The 22,931-nt window shown below is 41.5% G+C and overlaps 1 protein-coding gene across 3 annotated transcripts in view; it reads left to right on the forward strand.

The window, feature by feature from the left end:
• Nucleotides 1-22,931, forward strand: part of ADCY8 (adenylate cyclase 8) — a gene marked incomplete at both ends in the record, with an annotated part of 223,274 nt that overhangs the window by 146,265 nt on the left and 54,078 nt on the right. For 2 of the 3 annotated variants that reach the window (XM_080695322.1, XM_080695324.1), the window contains 3 exons: nucleotides 3,394-3,494; nucleotides 11,032-11,233; nucleotides 13,286-13,375. In XM_080695322.1, coding sequence (XP_080551448.1) covers nucleotides 3,394-3,494; nucleotides 11,032-11,233; nucleotides 13,286-13,375 — 393 coding nt within the window. The remainder of the gene's footprint in view (nucleotides 1-3,393; nucleotides 3,495-11,031; nucleotides 11,234-13,285; nucleotides 13,376-22,931) is intronic. The other variant, XM_080695323.1, reaches the window with a different exon arrangement.

The following is a 22,931-nucleotide window of genomic DNA, read 5'->3' on the forward strand; positions in this document are numbered from 1 at the left end:
GAGTGCAGGACAGAGGAGAGGCAAGAAGAATCTAACCTGGTCAGGTAGAAGTGTACGACTAACTTAAAATAGCCATCAACACCAGTATTACTTAGAACTTCACAAGACAAGAAAAAGTCAAATGAATCACCACTCAATCTCAGTAACCTATCATCCTGAAACAAATAGTTTTCTTCTCATAGGTCTGGTCTCCTTTAAATTCAAAGTAACTATGTTCTCCACTCTGAATCCTAATATTTCATCTTTTATTGACATTAGCTTCACAAATATGAGGCTCTTCTCTCATGTGCCTATGCTAGGCATTGGAATACAAAAGTAAGAATCATAGAATGTCTTAGCATTGAAGAACCTATGAATCATACAGATGTCCTCATTTGACAGAAAAGAGCAGGGAGGTTCGAAGACATTGACTTTGCTCACAGGAAAACACTGACAAAGCTGGAGACAAAAAATGTCTTCTGTTTTTGTCTCCATAAGCTTGTTGTCTGAAGGAAAAAAAAATTCAGAACTGTATGCAACTTTAGTCTGAATAAATGGTGGTAATGTGATTTTATATCAATAAGAAACATTCAGGAGTCAGAATTGAATGCTTATGATGTATAGGAAGATAATTTCTCACAATTTCCCAGTGAGAAAAGGCTAGTAATGGAAAGGAGTGAGCTCTAGGGCTTAGGAACTGGGAGTATTTAAATTGAGGATGTTTAAAACCCTAGGATGAGCTGGATGTGGTGGTGCATACTTGTAATCTCAGTACTTGGGAGGCTGAGACAGGGATCACACAGGTCTGAAGCCATCCCCGGCTACTTAGTGCAGTTCCCAGCAACTTAGAGAGACTCTGTTTCCAGATAAAACATAAAATAGGTTTGGAAGTATAGCCCAGGGGTAGAAAGCCCCTGGGTTCCACCCCCAGTGCCACAAAAGTAGATGAATAAATAAATAAATAAAATCCTAGGATGTTCTGATGAACCTAAAGAAAAGAATCCTACTTCTCCAGATGAAGAAGAGGTCACATGGTGATAGAAAATATTTGAAAGGACCTCAGGGATATTACGGAAAAGAATCCAGAATTGGAAAGGTAATGAGTCATTGCAACTTCAAGATATGATTGTGATAGAGATAATGACAGGAGGAGGGAGAAAGAAGAGAAGGAAACGATTAAGTACACTAAAATGTACTACTATTGCTGTTTTTAAAAATCCCACTAGCTGGGCATGCTGGCCCATGCCTGTAATCCCAGTACTTGGGAGACTGAAATAGGAAGATTCTATTTAAGATCAAACTCAGCAACTTAGTGAGACTCTCAGCAACCTAGTGAGACCTTATTTTAAAAAAATAAATAAAGCCGAGCGTGGTGGCGCAGGCTTGTAATCCCCATGCTTGGGAGGCGGAGACAGGAGGATCACGTAGGTTCGAAGCCAGCTGCACATGCTGGCTTAGGAGACCCTGTTTCCAAATAAAAATGTAAAAATAGGTCTGGGAGTGTAGCCTGGAGGTAGAAGGGCTTCCAGGAACCCCAGTACCACCAAAAAAAAAAGATTAATAAATAAATAAATAAATAAATAAATAAATAGGGTGGGGAGTGTAGCTCAGAGGTAAAATGCCCCTGGGTTCAACCTCCAGTAATAAAATTAGATAGAAATAGATAGATGGTATAGATGATAGATAGACAGATAGATATATAGAGAGATAGATGGTAGGTGTGTAGGTAGGTAGGTAGGTAGGTAGGTAGGTAGGTAGGTAGGTAGATGATAGCTGATAGATGATAAATAGATATCCCACTATCAAATCTCTATAGCCAAGCTGGTTTGAAATTAATGCTAGCCAATAAATTAATCAAATCTTATAAAATGGTTGTTAGAAGAAACTCAGATATCTGTCTTACTTTGCTTTGTGGCTAACTCGTTTCTTTTCAAGCTGGCATGTGTGGGTCTCCATGACTGTGCCCTGTTTTTAGGCAGACTTAGGTAACTTTCAATAACATTGATTTTCTATGACTTTCTAAGGGATAAGAGTGGCTGATAGGGATTCTTTGGAGCCATATTCCTGTATCCCCTCCAAAACTCATGCAAGTTGTCAGCAATTGAGCAGAATCCTCATACTGGGGTAGAGAAAAAGCAGTGCCTTGCAAAGACAATACCTGTGCCATCTCTGAGCAGGACTATGCGTCTCCCAGAAGGCTCACCAGCTATAGTCCTGCTACAAACCTTAGCCATGATGCCAAGCAGGAAGCTCCATTATTCTAAATCCTTCTGGCCATACCCAGAAGGCAACAAGAAAGCAAAAATTCTAGATTTGTTATTGCAAACACCATACTAAGAATAAGTTAGACCCATTTATATTATGTTGTTGAACCGACTGAAACCTTATGTTGGCATTAGGGGAGTAGAGTCTAAGGTGATATGGGAGTCCCCCTTGAATAAAGTAATTCTTAAAATGTAATTCATGATGACAATATTCCAAGACCTGGCTTAGTTTTCTCTCTCCTCCCCTCACTGGAAAATAAAATATTCTGCATGTTGTGTGATATACCACAAGTTACTGGACTTCCCTATCATTAAGGTAAAATGGGGCTTGGTTTAGGGCAATTCTGGATTTTTGTTTGTTTGTTTTAGAAACCCTTCCCTCTTTCTGAAAGAAGTGCATTACTCCTTAGTGACCGCAAGATGGTTCAGGAGACAAGGCAGGAGTCAGGCAAATGCATATTCAATGCAGGTCTTCCAGACACTTTTAAAGCTGAACAATGAAATTACTGAGTGCTCTGGGTGATCTAAATAAAGTTACTGCCATTACTCAGGGCCGCCTCCAGTAGACAGAAGAGCATCAAGGACATTGGTCTATCTCTAGGTAGCCTTGGCGTCTCTTCTGTAAGAGAAAGGCGGCTACACTAGGTAGAGACCTCATGGGCTACATTGTGCAATCCTGTGAATTTATTTTCACCTGTCTTACATTAAAAAGAGGAGGCAGAACATTTCCCCATAACTTCAAACCTAACAATAAACAAAGTGGCATCCTTAAATGACTCTAGTTTACTCATGAACACAGTCAGTATGACTTTAATTTGCTACACATGTGACTGTGTACTTCTCTATTCTTGATGGTAGGAAGAGGAAGAGCTAGACAAGCTTGAACAAAGACCCCTCCCAGATTTAGTATTATGAAAGCAGTTGTCTTTCCTCCTGGGGTTTCACTGGAAGGTTGATGGGAGGGATGGAGAGAGTGTTCTGGAAAGTTTTATGGAAATGTAGATTCCTCTTAATTTTTTAAAACTAATTGCGTTGTTTCTCCTTACTATTTATTTCCTCTGATTTTAAGCACTACTGAAATCTAACACTTTCAAAAGCTTAACTCTTGCTGCAAAGTAATTCATTCTCCTTCTTTCTCTTTTAATTACAGTACTCTCAAATGAGGGATGAAGTATTCAAGTCAAACTTGGTCTGTGCTTTTATCGTTCTTCTATTTATCACAGCAATACAAAGTTTGCTTCCTTCTTCAAGGTAAATATGGAAGAACTAAGTTATCAAGTGAAATGTCTCTGTGAGATGATGGCCCCTTGCCTGGCACCAGCCAGGTGACCTATCCCAGGAATCAGAATTTAAAATGAATGGATACAGATGCCTACCAAGATGTTTGATTACTCAATGTCTATTCAAATTGTCTTATGTATAAAAATCTCATTACTCTGCCAAGGCAGAAGTCCTTTTTGTGCAATCTAAATAAGAATAACTAAAATCAAAATAGATCCATCCTCCCATGAATGCTGATAGTAACTATCAGAGCCTCAATCATCATTTAGTTGTCCATTTGTCCCTATGAATTATTCATAAATACAGAACATAACTTCCTGGGTCAGCAAGAAAGAATTTAATAATACTAAAAATGCCTGTATGTGAACTAGTTACTTCCAAACAGTGTATGCTTTACAAACACAAACTCAAGAGATCCTCATGACAACCCTATAAGGTAGATAGTATGATTATTCTCATTTTAAAGAGGTGGGAAGTAAGGATCAAAGTTGTGAAATAAGTTGCCTAAGGTGTCACGGCTGAAAATATATTACAGCCTAGATTCTATCTGTAACCAAGAGGTCTAACTCCAGAGCTAGGGTTTTTAAAAAGAACTGGGGCAAGAAATATATAAGACAAGCCTCATAGTGATTGATCTCGGTTGTCAATTTGACTAGACTGAAAGATGATTAGAAAATTGATAAAGCACACTTTGAGTTATGTCTCTGAGGGTGTATTCAAAAGCTAAAAACTGAGTGGGAACGACGCACCTGAAGATGGACAAAGTCATACAATAGACAGGGGGGCCCAAATAGAACAAAAAGCAGAAGAGGAAGCTATGTCCCCACACACTCCACTCTTCTCCAGTGGTATGTTTTGATCTTTAGTATGGATAATTATTAAAACATTCAATTAAAATCCAGAAAATATATCAAACTTCATGAATTTATGATAACTTTTAAGTTGCCAGTATTCGGTAGATAATAGAAGACTAGCTGGTCATATTATAAAAAGTGAGAAACAAATTTTTTCTTCCTTTCCTGTGTGTACTATACCACAAGATCACCAAGTAGTAGATGAATGTTTAATGAGATGATAGAGTCAAAATATCACCATTTTCTCACCTCCCAATGTATTAATAAGTCTAGCAAATGAACATCAAATAAATACTGCCAGCACAAAAAGAAGAGACAGCTGTATCTCCTGACGGAAGAGCATACTATCACCTGTGATATTCCTGAGGGTATCATATCTAGTTCTGATTAGACCTTTGAATCCAGCAAGGACTATGGAGGATAGAAGATGCTGTGTGAGTGCACACCAGTGAAATTCAAACTGTAATAGTCAATAAATAAAGTTTAAGGAAAATAAAGAAATGGGAAAATAACTTATAGACTTTTTAAGATTTAAAAACAGAGAGATAGAAGACCTCATACTACTGCCAAATGTGGGCTAGAGATCCTTCTACCTACAGCCATTGAGTACCAGATCTCTTCTGGATCTGGAGGATGGTGGTGTGCAGTCTTGTTAAGGACCAAGGACTAATCGGCAAAAGAAAAACTTTATTGAAGCAATTTAACCAAATAAGCAATGTGACTGGACTTGTGTGTAGAAGACTCACATACTGGGCATGTATAATCGATAGACTGCTACAAGGTCTGCAGTTGGGAAGGTCAATTAGGAGAGAACTGTAAAAATCCAGGTGAGAAATGATATGAACAATAGAAGGGCTGTGGTTGGACAAGAGAAGTCGTGCTAAATGTTGAGGGCAGATAGCTGAGAAACCCAGTGCCTGCCTGTGTGAGGATCATCAGGTCAAAGGAGGAGACCTGGGTGACCCTGAGGATTTGGACTTGGCATTGGACAGAAAGTGGTCACTGTCCTCCAGAGGAAGTAAGCACTGTGCTGCCTAGTCAGCCTGGGCATATTTTCTTCTCAGGTGGTGTGACCACACAAGTTTTGCCAATCTCAATGCATAGCCACAAGGGGTCAAGAAAAGACCTAGAGGTTAAACTGAAGGAGTATCTGACCTGGATTCCAATTGAAGTCTACAACTGTAAGACAGCCAGAGCCCTCACTTACATGTTCAATGAACAGGACAGCTTGACCATGAATGAAACTTCAGAGCTGACTCTGACCAAAACTGAAGGGCCTGTTCATCTCAGACACAGCCAAAGCTTTCTTTAAAATATGCTGGTCTTCTCTCATTCATTCTGTTTCTGATTGATGTCTTGTGACTAAAAAGATAGTGAGTGCCTTTCTCTTGCATTTCAGATGAAGAACTCTCCACACATATAACCACAGCTAATTCCAAGCCCCTAAACCAAAAATTAATGGAACTGGCAAAGTCAGGCAATGCTAGTTCAGCCTTTTGTTGTTGTTGTTTCTTCATTCTCACAGATGTTCCTCTCCCAGAAGATTAAACTGAGGAGATACCATAAAATTTTTTAAAATATCTAATATGGTGATTGTAGAACACTATATCTAAATCTGCATGTGTAGTAATCAGGAAGACTGGGAGAAAAGGAAAAGAAAAAGGAGGGAAGGAAAGAGAGTGGTATGATGGGCAAGAGAAGGAAAATAAGAAGAAATGAAAGAGGCATTGAATCTGATAATTGTCTATGCATCTTACTTCCCATGTGTGTGTTTACCCTCTCTAAAGCTTCAGCTTTCTCATCTGTATAATAAAACTAAGAATGCCCACACCCCAAGATTGCAGGAACAATGAAATCAACCTTCCCTATTTTCGAGAAATTCTGGTTCTTTTCTCCCTTCCAAGTCACATCATTTTCATCTGTTGGAAGAGCTAAAAATATCTACCTCTGAGTCGCTTCAAGGATCAAATACACAATTGTACTCAGAGCTTCTTTGCAGATTCTTAAGTGCCACACAAATGTCATCTTTTGAAATGATCTGAATGTCTGTTTCCTACCACACCACAAACTGCTATATAGGCTGTTCGCTCATCTCCACTGAACCTTGCCTTCCCAGCAAATGTCAAATTGTAGTAGCAATCCAAATCCTCTTTTAAAGGCAGGCTGCAGAGAATAATTAGAACTTAATGTCTAGAAATGATTTGGATAGAGCTGTTTTCAAATCCCTTGTCATTCTTTCTGAGACTCCGTTTCAGAAATGAAAGGTCTCTTTGCTCCTCATGTGCACCAACAATACCAAAGCAAATTCAGAACCCCTGGATGCTGAATAGCTCTATAATTAGGTGAAATTTACAATCTGATGTTATAATGTTTATGTGTACGGAAATAAATGAACACTGAGGCGCTGCTGCAGAGATTTCCAGAGGAATTTTATATGCGGTGCCGGTACTTTGTTTAGAAAGCCTGTCTTGTAACTTACACTCTTCTCATAGATCTTTAAAATGCCTTTGATCTCCTGAATTTCACCATGAGTAAAGAAAGAATTAACATTTCTTTGAGTTTTTATTATACTGCTTTACTCCTTTATTTAACCTCAGAGCTTCCTTTAAAAGGTAGGCTTAAAAATCAGATTTTTTTTTAATGTTTCTCAGAGAAGTTAGCTACCTTGCCCAAGGCTGTGCTACAGGTTCTGTTTTGGAACTCTAGGAACTCTAGGATCACACTTACAAAGCTTTAATTTTGCCACTGGACCACACTCCTGCCTTGTACCTCTGTTTCCCTTTATCAGCAAACTCAGAAGGAAGTCATTTAGAACTGTGTTGGGGTTCTGGGTACACTTCCTCCCAGAACCCCCTGCATACCCTGATGATCACCTCCCCTCCCCCAGCAAAGGGCATACAAAAGGTCAGTAGTGAGATGGATACAGAGCATCAGTTCTATAGCTCACCTAACAAATGCCTAAATGCCTATGCAAAACCATGGGAACAACTGGAATATATAATATGGCTACCATACAGAGACCACCGGATCTTCATCCTGACTGTCTTGAGTCCTCGCCTGCTGGGAGATTCATCTTTAAAGTCTAGTATGAGATCTCACAACTTTGATGCTGAGAAACACCAATATAAGACATACCCACCAGTACCAAAGATGAGCTTGCTGATTCTTTCCTCCCTTACAAAGGACACAGGAAGGGTATAGAGAAAGTCTAGGAGTGTGAGTAGGAATCCTCTTCCTTATGCAGGCTGATCAGAGTCGTCTTTATCTATGAAAGCCTAAGTCAATGGCAAATCAATCTTCTGTGTACTTAACCATAGTCCATCTATCATGAGCCCAAAAGAAATCTGAGCCCTCAGGATGGACAGGACATGCCCCAAGTAAATACCCAGACGTAGGAGTAGCAGAACATTCAGGACAGGCTACATGTCATTTTATATTGCCTAGTCCATGGAAAGGAAGACAGAATCAGGACGAGAGAAAGAGCCAAGAACTGCTCTTCAAGGCCCTGTACCTAATGCAGCAGTGGCCACTTCCAAGTAGAACAGCTGAGCATCTTTTAAGTTTGCCTCTCCCAGTTCGCTTCTGCTTCCTGCCTACGAACAAGACATGCTTGTTCTCATGGCTGCTTCACATCATTGAGACACACCAGCCTTGGAACGGGTCTCTTCTTACATGGAACCATCTGTCAAAGCCATCTATGTGCGTACTCCTTCATCTATCTCCCCTAGGGGCCCAGGAAAAATGGCATTTTGTCAGGGACTTTTTCTCCAGCCTGGTCTGAAGTAGAGAGTTCCCCCAACTGCCTAGAGCCCTCTATGAACTCACTGCTGCACAAACCTTCTGTTTACACCTGGAGTCCTGCAGAGATTTCTTGTCAAGGTGATCCATAAAAATCAAAACCGTGCAAGCATTTTTTTATAAAAACTCTATAACAACAACATCTGAGGCTGCAGGGGGAGTCACCTCCAGGCCTCCCTGTTGCCTGAGTGCACAGCAGGAATTGACACTCTTCTTTACACCCTTTTTGTAAAGTTTTTACCTCCCCTGGTCCTGCTGCCAGGATGCCAGGCACTCTCACACTGCTGCTTTTCTGAACTCACTTCCTAAAACATCTTTGCTATTGTCTCTTTTTCCATCCCATTAGCTTCTCTCATGATCTCATCTTGGGTCCTCTTTCCTCTTGCTGTGCACAGCCTCCTTGGGCAAGTTCTTTCATTCCCAAACCTTCAACCATCACCTATTCACTCCAGCCCCAGAGGTCCACAAATGCCCCTCTAACTGCTTGTGCATCTAGGTATTTCCAATGGAATGTTCTACAGTGCCAAATATTTAGCCTTCCCAAAGTCAAATTTATCACTTACTCCCTGTAGAGACTAGCTTCTTCTCCTGTGCTTACTCATTTAGAATGGTAACATTAGTGTCATCTTTGATGACTTCCATCCCAAGAAAACCACACACATGCTTACTAAGATGGCCTCCACTTCTTTCCAGCACCCCTCAACCATTAGTACTCTTGTCTTGTGTCTCACACTTTTAAATTTATGCCTTGACTCTATAAATCTTATTTTTTTTTTGGTACTGGGGATGGAACCCAGGGGCATTGTACCTCCAAGCTACACCCACAGCCCTATGTTTTATTCATTATTTTGTAACAGGGTCTCACTGAGTTGCAAAGGGCCTCACTAAGTAGCTGATACTGTCCTCGAATTCAGATCCTCCTGTCTCAGCCTCCCAAATGCTGGGATTACAAGCATGCACCACCATGTCCAGCTTGTAAATATTTTTCTAAACACTTTCTTCTCTACTATATCACCCTCTGACCCCTACAGTTGTCTTTCAAATACACAGATCTTTCCACATCCTTCTTGATTAATCTATCGTCCTTCACATCTGCACTTTGCCTACAGAAGAAAGGTCTCTAGAACAGTATTTGAGGGACACTTCTTTTCTGGGTGTCTTTCAATTGCCTAGCTGGTGAGGTGATTGAAAGACTGGAAACACACAGATCACTTGTTCTCATGATTTGCTCTTGTTCCAAGAATTTCCCTATCTAAAAACCTTGTCTTCAGCCTCCAAATCCTAACCCAAATGTCACCTGTTTTGTGAAAGATTCCCTGATTGCCTTTCTTCCTTTCCAAGTGATAGTTATCCATAACTCCTTCTGGATCTCAGGGTATCACATAAATGTTCACTCTATGTATGTCATATTCCCTTCTGGATGATAGAAAATGAAGATAGGTTTATGGTACTGGTACCCCAATGCCTAGCACTGTGCCTACAAACAAAACTTATTAAATACTATGATGAAATCACAGAGGCAACAACAGGAGAGATATTACAAAAGTGGTTAGAATAGCACAGTAATGCAGCATGGTGGACTTTAACCATACTTTACCATTAGCCAAATGAATGACCCCTGGGAAACTTTCACTGTGAGCCTTAAATATTCATCTGGAAGAAAAAGCCCTCCTAGGTTTGTTTTTGAAGAATGGAAAGTAGATATTACAGATAAAGTGTCCAGCATAGTGTCTACCACTTAGAGCACTATTTATATTCATGTTTTTTATAATAAATAACAATGTTCAGCGAGTGAGCTTGTCCAGGTAATATGTAAAGTAGATCTTATCTTAGGTAAGAGATAGTGTTAGAAGGAGAAGATGGGTCTAACACCATTCACTTAGCATGTACTTATGGGTACAAACCAAGGGATGATACCAACACCAGAAAGATAAGCTTCAACTTGTAGAAGAAGATATAAAATCTTTGGTCACTTCTTATCAAGGAACCTTTTAATGCCTGCCCAGATTGGCTGGATGAAATAGAGGTGGGAAGATTGGAAACACCAGTATAGGGCACATGTGGTTGAACAGAGTAGAGAACAAGAAATAAATTCCCACGGAAAATCAACATGCCTGCTGATGGTTGACAAGGAGAGAAAGCAGTCAAATATGCTTCTAGAGATAGAGTTGTAGATTACTGAGTTACCAGAAACATACTGAAACCCAGTAGATGTGATCAACAGATACAGGTTTCCATGGGACACAGCTTTGGTGAGAGCTGAAGTCTGGGGAGTAAACTTGAGAGTGATGGTGAAGCCTTGGGCAAGAATAGCTGGCTTCTCCTCACCATGCCTCAGACTGTACTCTTACCCATGTCTCAAATGGCATATAATATAGCCAAACAGACCATAGCAATCACTAAACCAAACTGAGAAACTTGAAATGAATGCCAAGTCCAGTGCTTGGCATCAGAGTAGTTGGAGAGGGATAGTTTCATAAAATTCACCTTGAACAGGAAAAAACCTGTGGGCCCCTATCACCTGAGGGGAGTACCTATCAGGTACTGAGACAAAATGTCATGGTGTGTTGCCTTTGCCGCAGTTTCCCAGTGAGAAGAGTGAATGATAAGAGAAGGAGGAAAAATAAGCAGGGACAATAAATGAAGCCATACATTTCATCAAGAGAGTAGTCTAAATATGGATGTATTAGCAGAATTTATTAACAGAATGCATCTTCCTGAGTAAATACAACTTTAGAAGATTATTGGGAGCAAGAGGTGGGGAAGGGTTGTCACAAGTAAGATTACCAGGGTTTATAGGAAGCAGGAATCAGATGATTGGAACCATGTGACCCCATGTTCTGTGTTTCCCACAGAGTGATGCCAATGACCATCCAGTTCTCTGTTCTGATTATGCTGCACTCAGCCCTGGTTCTCATCACCACGGCAGAGGATTATAAATGTTTACCTCTCGTCCTCCGGAAAACTTGCTGTTGGATTAATGAGACCTACTTGGCCCGGAACGTCATCATCTTTGCCTCCATCTTGATTAATTTCCTGGGTGCCATCCTGAATATTGTAAGCATCCCGAGCCCTCTGAACCTCTGGTGTCTAGGAAATAGTAACAGTCAGGAACTAAGAATGCATGGATCCTGCAGCTTCTTGTATTTCCCATCCTTGGTACTAGCTACCGCTATGTGCAGTCCAGCCCCAAGGATAGAGACAAAGAACATAGATGTAGCTACTGTCAGGTGTGTGTGTTTTACTGTTAGAAAGTTGTTCATCCCAGAAGAGAAGGGTATTTGCTCCAAAGAAGAAGCCCAAAAGCCCTTTAGTTTCTGTGCTGTCAGTGGCCAATCAATTATAACTATAAATAAGAGGTGCCATTGACTTATTAAAAGTCCCTGTACCTATCTGCTATGTGCCATGCATAAAGAAGGAACTTCACATTTGTGTGTGTATTTAATCCTCACGTAAACACCGTGAGGTAAGTCTTATTATCCCCACTTTATGGCTAAGGAAACTGAGCTCAGAGACATGAAATAACTTGCTAATAAGGTCTGTCTGACTCCATGACCTATGCTCACTCTAATATGTTAAATTGTATCTCCTGGAGTGGGAGTGGGGTGGGGGAGATGGAAATCAAATATATGTCATTTTAAAAGCACCTACTATGTACAGCAGGTAGGTATTATTGTCCCCACTTGATGGATAAGGAAACTGTATTTTGGAAAGCTCGAGTTGCTTGCCTATGACTTTCTAAAGATTTATGTTTGATGTGCTGCATTGAACTCGGACAAAATTCCAATATTCATTACTATTTTTAATTTGGCGATCCACATTTTAATGACATCATGTTCTTTCTAGAATTGTGCCAAGGTAGAGGTAGATACTTTCTGCATACAACCAAATAGTCTATGTTGTCTAGAACTTGGGCAGCTAGATTTGAGAGGTGATTTATCCAGTTCCAGATCTTAAACTTGGCATGTTGAGAAAGGCTAGTGGAATTATTGTCTTGTGGCTGACACCATCACTGTGCCCTTTGGGCCATGAGGGAATGTCCCCAGCTATCCACTGACCTAAGCTGTAGCCTCCCACCATTGCTGGCCATGACATGGCAACTAAGACTGCCTGAAATTCACTGTGAAATTGGCACATAAGTACTTTGCTCAAAACCTGTGATTGTCCTTGTAGTGAAGGACTTATGGGATAAGGAAAAAGAAAAATTACTACCTAAGAAATCTCATCACCTAGGTAAGGAATGTTTCACAGACTATGGCTTTTGAACTGGAGGTGCACGGGGTCATTGGTTACATGCTGTGGAGTGGTAGCCAGAACCTCAAGTCTTGACAATGAGTCAAATAGTTCTAGGGTGCAGAATTTGGAAAGAAGCCCAGTGTCTCTAGGTCAAAGTCACTGTGGAAGTGGTGTGTCAGAGGCTATTGGAGTCAAATAGACTGCCTTCAAATCTCAGCTCCAACCGTCACCAGCTCAGTGACCCCGGACAAGTTACTTTACTTCTCAGAGTTTCATACATTTTTTTGGTTGTAAAATGGGGATAAAAAAAAAAGTAGCTACATCATGAGGTGATTGTGAGGTTGTTTGTTTGTTTTTTTTTTTTTTTTTTTTTTACACAAAGTGCCTGGCACAGAGAAGGCATTCAGTCAATGGTAGTTGTTCTTGTCTGAATGTCCAAAATTCTCCAGCTATAACACCTGTCCTAGGACATGCCCATCACCCCAGTGCTAAGAATCAGAAAATGTACCCCTTTAGGTCCCTGGAATCCTCTCAGATGTTGATCTGGAGACAGGCTGTGAGTTTACCCCAGACCCTTTTCTCCTGCCACCTAGCTCTCTCTTCTGGATGCCATGAGCACATTCTAGTGACACTGTGTGACTGGATTGCATAATATTTTTTTGAGCCAGCACTTGTGACTTTTTTCAATAAAAGAGGCAATTGCAGCTGGCACCTCCATTCTGCAGGCAACTCCCCTCCCAAACCCCTCCCCATGCTGCACCAGAGCCCAGCATCTGATAGCACACACTCCATTTCCAACATTCACACTGACTTTGTTGTTCCTGTGTCTTTTTGTTTTTTGTTGTTGTTGTTCTTTTTTTTTTTAATCCGCAGCTGTGGTGTGATTTTGACAAGTCGATACCCTTGAAGAACCTGACTTTCAATTCCTCAGCTGTGTTTACAGATATCTGCTCCTACCCAGAGGTATTTATGTACAAGCTCCCCTTGGTGAGAGTTGGAAATAGAGATCTCCACCAGCTCCAAGTAAACAGGATGGGCTGAGGACCTTAGAGTACTCAGGAGACCTGCTGTCCTTCCACGTCTTTCTCCTTCCTTTTTTCTTCTTCTTTTCTGTCTCTTCTCCTCTTACATCTTCTGCTTCCCCTGTCCTCTCACCTGCTTCCTCCTCTGCCTCTTTCCTGTCTCTACTCTTTTCCAATTTCTCTCTTTTTTACTGCATTTCTGCCATCTTTACCTTTCCCTCTATCAATTTCCTTCTTTCCCTTGTCTCTTCCTTCCCTACTCATTTCCCCCTATTAAGTCTTATAGTAGAATGGGTCATTGTCTACATTATAAGCAGAGTGATTGCTCAAACTATACTGCTTCAAGGAAGGAAGGAAGGAGAAGTGTGGGCTAGCAAGGCAGGAGAGGGAAGGAAAGACAACAAAAGCCAAGACCCACAACTACATTAAAATCAAAGTGGTAGGGAGAGTGCCCAGGGCACCACTGGGCCAGGGACATTTTAACGGGAAACGCGCATCACCATGTACCTCTGACCCTCCCTTGGACACAGAGTTGCTGATCTATCTGTTGGACTTGGGATCAATCTAAGGGGTCTGATAGCCATGACCCAGACTTACAAATTGGGCTTTCAGAAGTTCTGGATCAGGAGGGAGAACAGCTAGGAGGTCCCAGAAGACTGCAACCAAGTCCGTGTTCTGAGGATTCTTGGCATCCTTGTTTTCAAAGAGGCCACCACACTCAGAGACCCCCTCCAACATGTGAGAAAAGAAAGGGCTCTGTGATTTCTCCTAGGTCTCATAATTGGTAAGAGCGTTCTGAAAAGGACAAAAAGCTTCCCCTCCTTCTGCCTATGTGTGCAGAGCTCTTGCTTGAAGTCCTCATGTGCCTGGGGAAGAAGCGACTGCTATCCATGCTACAAGGGATGCAAGTAGGCTCAGGAGATAACAGTGCACTCAGCAGCACTCCTGTCAGGGTTTCTATCTTTCTCGCTTCTTCTCATTCTTCCTTCTGTTTTTCCTTCTCTTTTATCTGAATTAGCATTGCCTGGTACTATAGTTAGAACCATGTCTGCCTTTCTTTTGATTCCCATTTCTGGAGGAGGTACTGACTTTTCCTAAGGCTCCGTAGAGCTGGATGGGATTAGGTCCTGTCAGGGCAAAATGGGAAGACCAGTGGGTGCCTGGGACTTCCTCCCCAATTTAGCACACTCCATGTGATGCCAGCTCCATGAGAATTTGTTAGTTTAGAGGGCGTGAGAAGTGGCCCAAAATTGGGGTAGAAAGTTGGCCCAAGACTTGGATGCTCAGAGCCAGGCAAAGCTGGCTTTCCCTTTCCAACAAAGCCAGTTCTTTCTCTCTGAACCCAAGTTTTCTCATCTGTAAAATGGTAAAATGAATATATGCTTCATGTGGTTATTGTGTAGTTAAGTAAGACGTCCTCATGAAGCCTGTCTAGATGAGTGGGAGGTGCTATTTTTAATATAGTGTCTAATATGAAGTAGCAGTTCGAGACCTATTCCTCACATCTTAACCATACCTTTGACCTCATGCCTGAGCTTCCAAGCTCAGAGCCACAGCATCCCTTAGTTTGCCAGTCCCAAGAGAGTGGTTGGTAAGCCCAGCTTCCCTCCTGTACCTCAGTTTCCTTATCCATAAAATAAGGGTAAAAGCAGTGCCTTGATATTCATTGAATGGTTATGACAATTAAGTGAATGACTCCATATAAAGCATGTAGAGACACACATGGCACAGAGTATTAGCTCATCAAATGTCAACCACGAGTGACATTATTTTCAGTTAAAAGATTTCAAGGATGCACTTCACACATATCATAGATTAACATACCTGTACAAACCTGTAACACCATTCTAGCATACCTGAAACATCATGAAACAGATGAAAAAGTGGGAATAAAGTTAAAATGGCATAAAATAAATACAGATTGGAGTTTTATAACTTTCCTCCAAACCACATGATCCACTTGCTAGGAAGTCAGCAAACTCTGACCCTAGCCATCATCTTCACCATCATCTCCCATAACCCAGATTGGTGTCACTATTTGATAGCCTAATATATAAAGTTGTGATTCTCTACCTGGGCATTTGTCTGCCAAACTAGAATAAATTTGATATTTAACCCCTCTAAAAGGCTTAATCCAACCCCAAACAGACACAGATGTGTGCCCCCAAGCAAATCACAAGCCTGGATTTCCTCATCTAGAGCTGAAGTTTTGCTTCACCTCACCTCATGAGAAACCATACCCCCTTCAAAAGCAGGCGACCAAACACCAGGCTGCTGTGATGTGTGGTATGGATTATAATACAGAACTGAATTGGAAGCTTATCAGTTAACTGAGTAAGAGTGAAGTTGCAGGAAGTGAGGAAGACAGGACCGAATCCAGCCACAACTTGAGAAGCACGCTAGGGTTAGGAAAGACGTCTTGTTGGCTTGTGAAACCATGCAAATTACATGCTTGAACCCGGGGTGTCACCATCTCTAGCACCTGGACTGGTTCTCAGGAGGCTCCTCGGAGGACTCTCGTTTTAGATTCAGACCCTTTACAATGTACCACGGTACATTTGCAGAAACAACTGACTATATTCTGGAGCGCAGTCAGAGCTGGCTGTAGTTGTAAAGGGTCCCAGTGTCCCCACAGAGGTGTAATTCTCTGTGACTTACATCCTGACATCCAGACATTTCCTTCCCACTTACTCAAGTCCCACCCAGTCTCCCAGCCTCCCTCTTACACTGTGCATTTTGGCGAACCTGACTTCTTCCAGTCATTCTACATCCCGTGTAGAGATCTTTAGACATCCTCGAGGTAATCACATCCTATCCAGTCCCAATACTCGATTAATCAAACTAGGGAGGAATCCTACCTCCTCAAGTTTATGAACTTCTTTAAGGAAAGATGATATTGTGAAGTTGTACATGATTATCTGAAAGTCCAGCACAGGACAGGGACTACAACTTGTTTACGAATGTTTAAAGAGAAAGAAGGTGCCTGGTGCAATGGTACACAGCTGTAATCCTAGTACTTGGGAGGCTGAGATAGGGGATCTCGGATTCAAAGCCAGTGTTTGCAACTTAGTGAGGCCCTCGGCAAATATAAAATAGGAATAGTGGTGTAGCTCAAAGGTAAAATATCCCTGGGTTCAATGTGCATATGTGCATTACAGAAAGAGAGAGAGAGAGAGGGGAGAGAGAGAGAGAGAGAGAGAGAGAGAGAGAGAGAGAGAGAGAGAGAGAGAGAGAAGAGGAAGAAGAAGAAGAAGAAGAAGAAGGAGGAGGAGGAGGAGGAGGAGGAGGAGGAGGAGGAGGAGGGAAGAGGAAGAGACAACAAAGGAAGGTGCTGGAGCAATAATCTCAGCACTTGGGAGAATGAGACAGGAGGAACTCAGGTTCAAAACCAGCCTAAACAAGCTAGTGAGGCCCTTGGCAAATTAGTGAGGCCCTTGTTTCACAATGAAAAATAAAATAAAATAGGTCCGTGGATATCGCTCAGAGGTAGAACACCCCTGGGTTCAATGCCTAGTACCACAGAACAGAGACAGACAGAAGAAAGGAGAGGGAAAGAAAAAAGAGGAGAGGAGAGGAGAGGAGAGGAGAGGAGAGGAGAGGAGAGGAGAGGAGAGGGGAGGGGAGGGGAGGGGAGGGGAGGGGAGGGGAGGGGAGGGGAGGGGAGGAGAGGAGAGGAGAGAGGAGACAATTTGTGAGGACAAAACTATATTGAAAGAAAATTAAAAACATAAAACATTGCTGACAAAGGACATTTATAAAACATGTCACATTGCAGTTGAAGAATCCAAAATGAAATAAAAAATCATTAAGCATTAAAATTAAAACAGTACCAGGGATAATTTTAAGCAACATAACACATGCATAATTTGAGTAACACCCCTCTAAACCAAAAAAACAAAAAATGGAAGAGGAAAAAAATGACAGAAAAGCTACTTAAAGAACTAACGGCCTAATTTTCCAAATTTGATGAAAACTATAAATCTACAGATCTAGAAGCCTCAAAAAAAAAAACCCAAGCATAAGAAATATTAGGCACACACAAGTATATATAAGCAAATTTCTCAAAATGAGTGATAAAGACAAAAATATTAAAAATAGCAAGAGCAGCAACAAATATGTTACATACTAAAATCAGTAAGAATCACAGCAGATTAAAAAGAGAGAGAGAGAAAACTATGGAAACCAGAATTTAGAATAAACCAAAGCACTGTAAAATTGTACTAGAGCCCTCCAGACGTATGTCATACACTCCTTTCCCCAGCCTAAGAGTACAGCGACCAGCTTGGAGCTCAGAACAAGTGCTCCCCACCTGCACCCAAGGCGACACCCCCATTCCTTGGACATGTTGGGGAGCCGCCTGAGGCTCGGGGGGGAGGCAGCACAGCTTTGTTTTTCTCCTATCCACACTTCGTCATGCTCCTTGCACCAAGAGCTGCCATTGCTAGCGATCAGCTTGCCTGTCAATCAGTCAATAAGCTAGAACTCACAGTGACTTCTGAAAAATGACTCATCTCTTTCCTTCTTGCCACATCAGTTTGCAATGAATGCCATGGGATCTCCACAGCAATGGAATGGGCACCGAAAATTCATTCTGTAAGATTTGCATGGGCCAAGGCTCAAACCCTTCTTCAGTTATCATTGTGCAAAATTCTTCTTTCCCCTCTTAACACATATTGCCAAGATAATTCATGACACCTTATGCTGGTGTCCTAACATCAATATGGCATCTCCCAGCATGCTGCCATCCTTGGTGCACAGTGGATCCTCAGTCAATAATCATGGGTTATCAAAGGAAGCTGTAGCGTGTAAAGTGCTTGTTTCTTATAAACGGAATCACATATTGTTCCCTGTAGCGCCTTCTTGTGCCATGGGATTCCCATGTTTTTCAGACATAGAGGGAATCACTTTGTGATTTTCCATTATCTGTATCATCTGAATGAAGAAAACTTGGCATATTCAGAAGCAAAAAAAATGCGTCTGTAATCACTCTCTTCCATAGAATGGGAATAAGAATAGTAGCTCTCTTTTGATTACGGATTAAATAAAATAGAGCATGTAAATTCATTCAGAGAGTACTCTGCACAGAATATTTCCTAATAAATATTCACTTGTAATTATTTGCCTACCCTCCACCGACTTATCCCAGATGCATAGTGACCCCCATCTTCTTGGCTGGAGTTCATCTAATGTAAGAGCCTGGTCTGCCCACACCCCCTGCATCTTCAGTGTTTGCTCATCTTCCATCACAGTGCATCATTCCTGATAAAATGCCTTTGACTTCTTTTTTGTAATGTGGATACCACAGTGCCAGTGCACACTGAAGTATACTTTAAAAGTAAAAAAAATGATGTATTCTAGCTGGGCGTGGTGGTGCACCCTTGTAACCCACGCCCTTGGGAGGCAGAGACAGGAGGATCACGCAGGTTCGAAGCCAGCTGCACTGGCTTAAGAGACCCTGTTTCCAAATTTAAAAGAAGTATAAAAATAGGTCTGGGAGTGTAGCCTGGAGGTAGAAGGGTTTCCAGGAACCCCAGTACCACAAAAAATAAATGATGTATTCTTATTAACTCGTCCTTTTCACAGGGAAAAGGAGATGTACAAATTATTTATTTTTAAATTTTTATTGGTGTATTGTAGTCATACCTCTTAATGGAGTTCAAGATAGTAGAGGCATACATGCACACATCACTTATTTATCCCTTCCCCAATTCCCTCCTCATTCCCCACTCCCCTCCTTCTCATGTTTGACTTAGTAATTGACTTTGATATGTTTGAAAATGTACATCATGTACATTGGGGAATTTTCCTCTTCCTCCCTCCCTCCCATCCCCCTCAGGTAGCCTTTCTTTTATAAAAAAAAATATATATACTAGAAACCTTGCCCAATGCTTGACATTTCTCATACAAATCTTGGCATTATTGTATTTTATTATTAAAAGATCCAGGAAGGTTTTTTCTCAAAATGGCGACTGAGGGACACTGCACCTCTCAGTAGCTGAAGAAAATAAAGTTTAAATACTGAGAAAGCAGTGTCTAAATCAACAAAATAAATACATACCAGGAACCAAAACACATCCTGGTACCTCGGCGGAACCCTGAACTTGAACAAGAAGAACAAAGATCGGACACGGGACCTGCTGAAGATACAATCTGACCGCGGATTGGAACGCTGAGCCGCGGGCTGCTTTAGCAGCTGTCCAAGGAGCTGCCTGCCCGATATTACCACGGCAAGATAATCCGGGAATAAAAACGGACTTAGGACCGCATCCTAAGCAGCGAGCAGCACCCACCAGAACTCTGTCTGCCCACCAGCGACCGGATCACATCGGCACAGAGACTCACACGGATTCCTGCACCAAGACAGGTACCTGAGGGCGCCCTAGTAAACTGGGGTCCTAGCGTGTGCGCAGTCTCAACCCCCCACCACGGGCTCAAGCCTCAGAGCACTCTCCTCACGCATCCTGCCTGTCCCCTACTAGTAATCAGTGCCTGTACACTGCCCCCCTAAATTGGAGCCTGCTTCTGTGGCTAACCCCTGCCACCTTGCCAGAGCCTACCCTCCAGGCTGCAAAAGCACTGGGAGACCCGGAAATCTCCTTGGGGCACCCCCAGCCTCTACGTCCCGTGGGAGGCAGAGACCATTGCTGGACACAGCACACTGGACCCTTGAGCACCTACCCTGCACCCCTGGCCCACCGCTGGGTATTCCCAACCTCCGGGTAGCCAGATGCTTAGTTCTAAGTGAGAACACAGCTCAATACACCTTGGAAGAACATACCAGCAGCAATAGACAGCTGCACCCACTCTCACTAGGGTCCAGTATTAACAGTGCATCCAGCCTGCACTCTTGGAATAGGCAGAGCTCTGGCAGTAAGTGTGGCCACCCAGGAACCAGCATTCATTTGCCCAGGGCACATCTTGGGACCACACCGGCTAGCCCAGCTGGAATTTCCAGAGACACAAGAAAATCCATCAGGCCACAAAATCTGCTCAGGACCTCAGGGGGAAGTTCCAATTACACTTTAGTCACTCTCCACCCCTGCTGTAGGGAAGCACAGGCTGGAGGCAAGGGTGGTGAGTGCAGATGTGCTGACCACAGGTTAGAATTTCGCAGAATCTGTGAACTGTACAGAATCAAATAACAGTGAATCCAGACACCCGGACACATAAACCTAAAGCAGCTAAAGGAGAAAAAGGTGTCCAAACACCCAGAGTGACTTAAGAAGATAAAAATAGAGTACAAAGAAAACTAAGAGACATTGGATGGTATCCTGAAAGCTACCAAGCAATCAGATACGCACATATTATATGGACCTGACCCCATATGCGTAAATAAGGAGGACTGTTTGTTTTACTTTTAATGTGGATGTTATGTTTTATTTTGCTTTTAAAGTGCTTTTGTTTTAGTATGGTTATTGCTGTTTTATTTTTTTTTCTTTTTTTTTTCTTCTTTTAATCCAAACTTCTCTTACTTTAACTTGTTGTTTTATATATATATATATATACATTGGATAGTTTGCCTTATTTTTTTATTTCACACGGCTGCTAGTTCCTTTTATTTTATTCCTCTTCCTTTTTCCTCTTTCTTCCTCTTTCCTTCCTTTTCTTTCATTCTCCTCCTTTGATTGGTTTACCTTCCTTTTTCTTGGATTACATAATAGTCTTGGTATCTTGTGGGGATTCTTTTTTTTTTTTTTTATGTCTGTCTGCTCCTACCAGCATCCCTATTTACAAACCTTCCCACACTAACCTACATACATTTCTCCCCCAAAACTTTTCCCCATAATATACCTCATGGTTTAAAACTCAAAGTATTTCTTATATCCATAACTACTCTACTAACAACAAGAGTCCTAGTAGTCAACTCTCTCTCATTCCTAGCAAGTTATTACCTTATCATACTTAAAGTCCTTCTCAACCTAACATATCCTCCACCTAATCTGACTCCTTTACCCATCACCCCAGCTCCTCCCACATCACCCACCCTCAACACTGGAAAGGCTCTGCTGACTTGCCGATACCCCTAAACTCCTAATATTAAGATTTGACTAAACACATTACTCACGAACGATGGGTAGAAATCAGAAAAACAGGACAGAGAACACTATAAATATGAGAACCAGGAGTTATGAAGAGACAGCAGAAATCACGAATACTGACCTACTAGAAATGCAAGAAGGGGAGTTCAGAATCTTGTTGTTCAATATGATGAAAGGTTTTAAAACAAGTATAGAGGAGGTTAAAGGTGAAATAGAAACACTAAAAAAGAATCAGAAAGAGGTCTGGAATGAAATGAAAGAGGCAATAAGTGAAATGAAGACAGCAATAGAAAGAAACTCTGGAAGATTAGATGAAATGGAAAACAGAATATCAATATTAGAAGACAGTACATCCCAAACCGAAAACACAGTCAGCGATATACAGAAATCTTTACAGCAACAAAACCTAAACATCCAGCAATTATGGGATAATATGAAGTGCCCCAATTTACGGATAATAGGCATTGAGGAAGGGATAGAGGTACAGACCAAGGGCATATGTAATATCTTCAAGGAAATAATCTCAGAGAATTTTCCAAATATGGAAAGAGACTTGAATCTTCAAGTACAGGAGGCATACAGAACTCCACTGAGACAGGACCAAAGAAAAACCACTCCACGCCACATAATAACCAAATTGACCAGCATAGAGGCCAAGGAAGGAATCTTAAAAGCAGTGAGAACAAAAGGACAGGTGACATATAGAGGCAAAACAATAAGAATCACCCCAGACTATACAACCCAGGTCAGGAATGCTAGGAGAGACTGGTACGACGTGATTCAGACCCTGGAAGAACATAACTTCCAGCCCAAATTAATCTATCCAGCAAAACTACTATTCAAGATCAATGGTGAAACCAAAGTCTTTCAGGATAAACAGAATCTCAAAAAATTCATGAATTCAAAGCCAACACTAGAGAAAATTCTTAAAGAAATAAATCATAAGGAAGAAAAAAGAAGCAGACTCCAGAATCAGAGAAGAGAGGAAGTTAATAAGTGGGCCATTTAAGTAAAGAAGAAAGATCACAACACCCAAGAGTAGACAGAACACAAAATGGCAGAAAACAAAAAGCATATTTCAATAATATCACTTAATGTCAAAGGACTTAACTCACCAATCAAAAGACATAGACTGGCAATGTGGATTAGGAAACATAATCCAAACATATGCTGTCTGCAAGAAACTCACCTCACAGCCAAAGACATTCACAGGCTGAAGGTGAAAGGATGGAAAAAGATATACCATGCCACCAGTGACCGAAAAAGAGCAGGGGTAGCAACCCTGATATCCAACAAAACAGACTTTAAAATAAAACACATCAAAAGAGACAAATCAGGGCACTTCCTTTTATTAAAAGGAACAATACACCAAGAAGATATAATGATAGTAAATATTTATGCCCCAAATGTGGGTGCAACCACATTCGTAAAACAAACCCTTCTGGACATAAGATCCCA

The sequence above is a fragment of the Muscardinus avellanarius genome (assembly GCF_963383645.1).
Source record: "Muscardinus avellanarius genome assembly, chromosome: 4".
NCBI lineage: Eukaryota > Metazoa > Chordata > Mammalia > Rodentia > Gliridae > Muscardinus > Muscardinus avellanarius.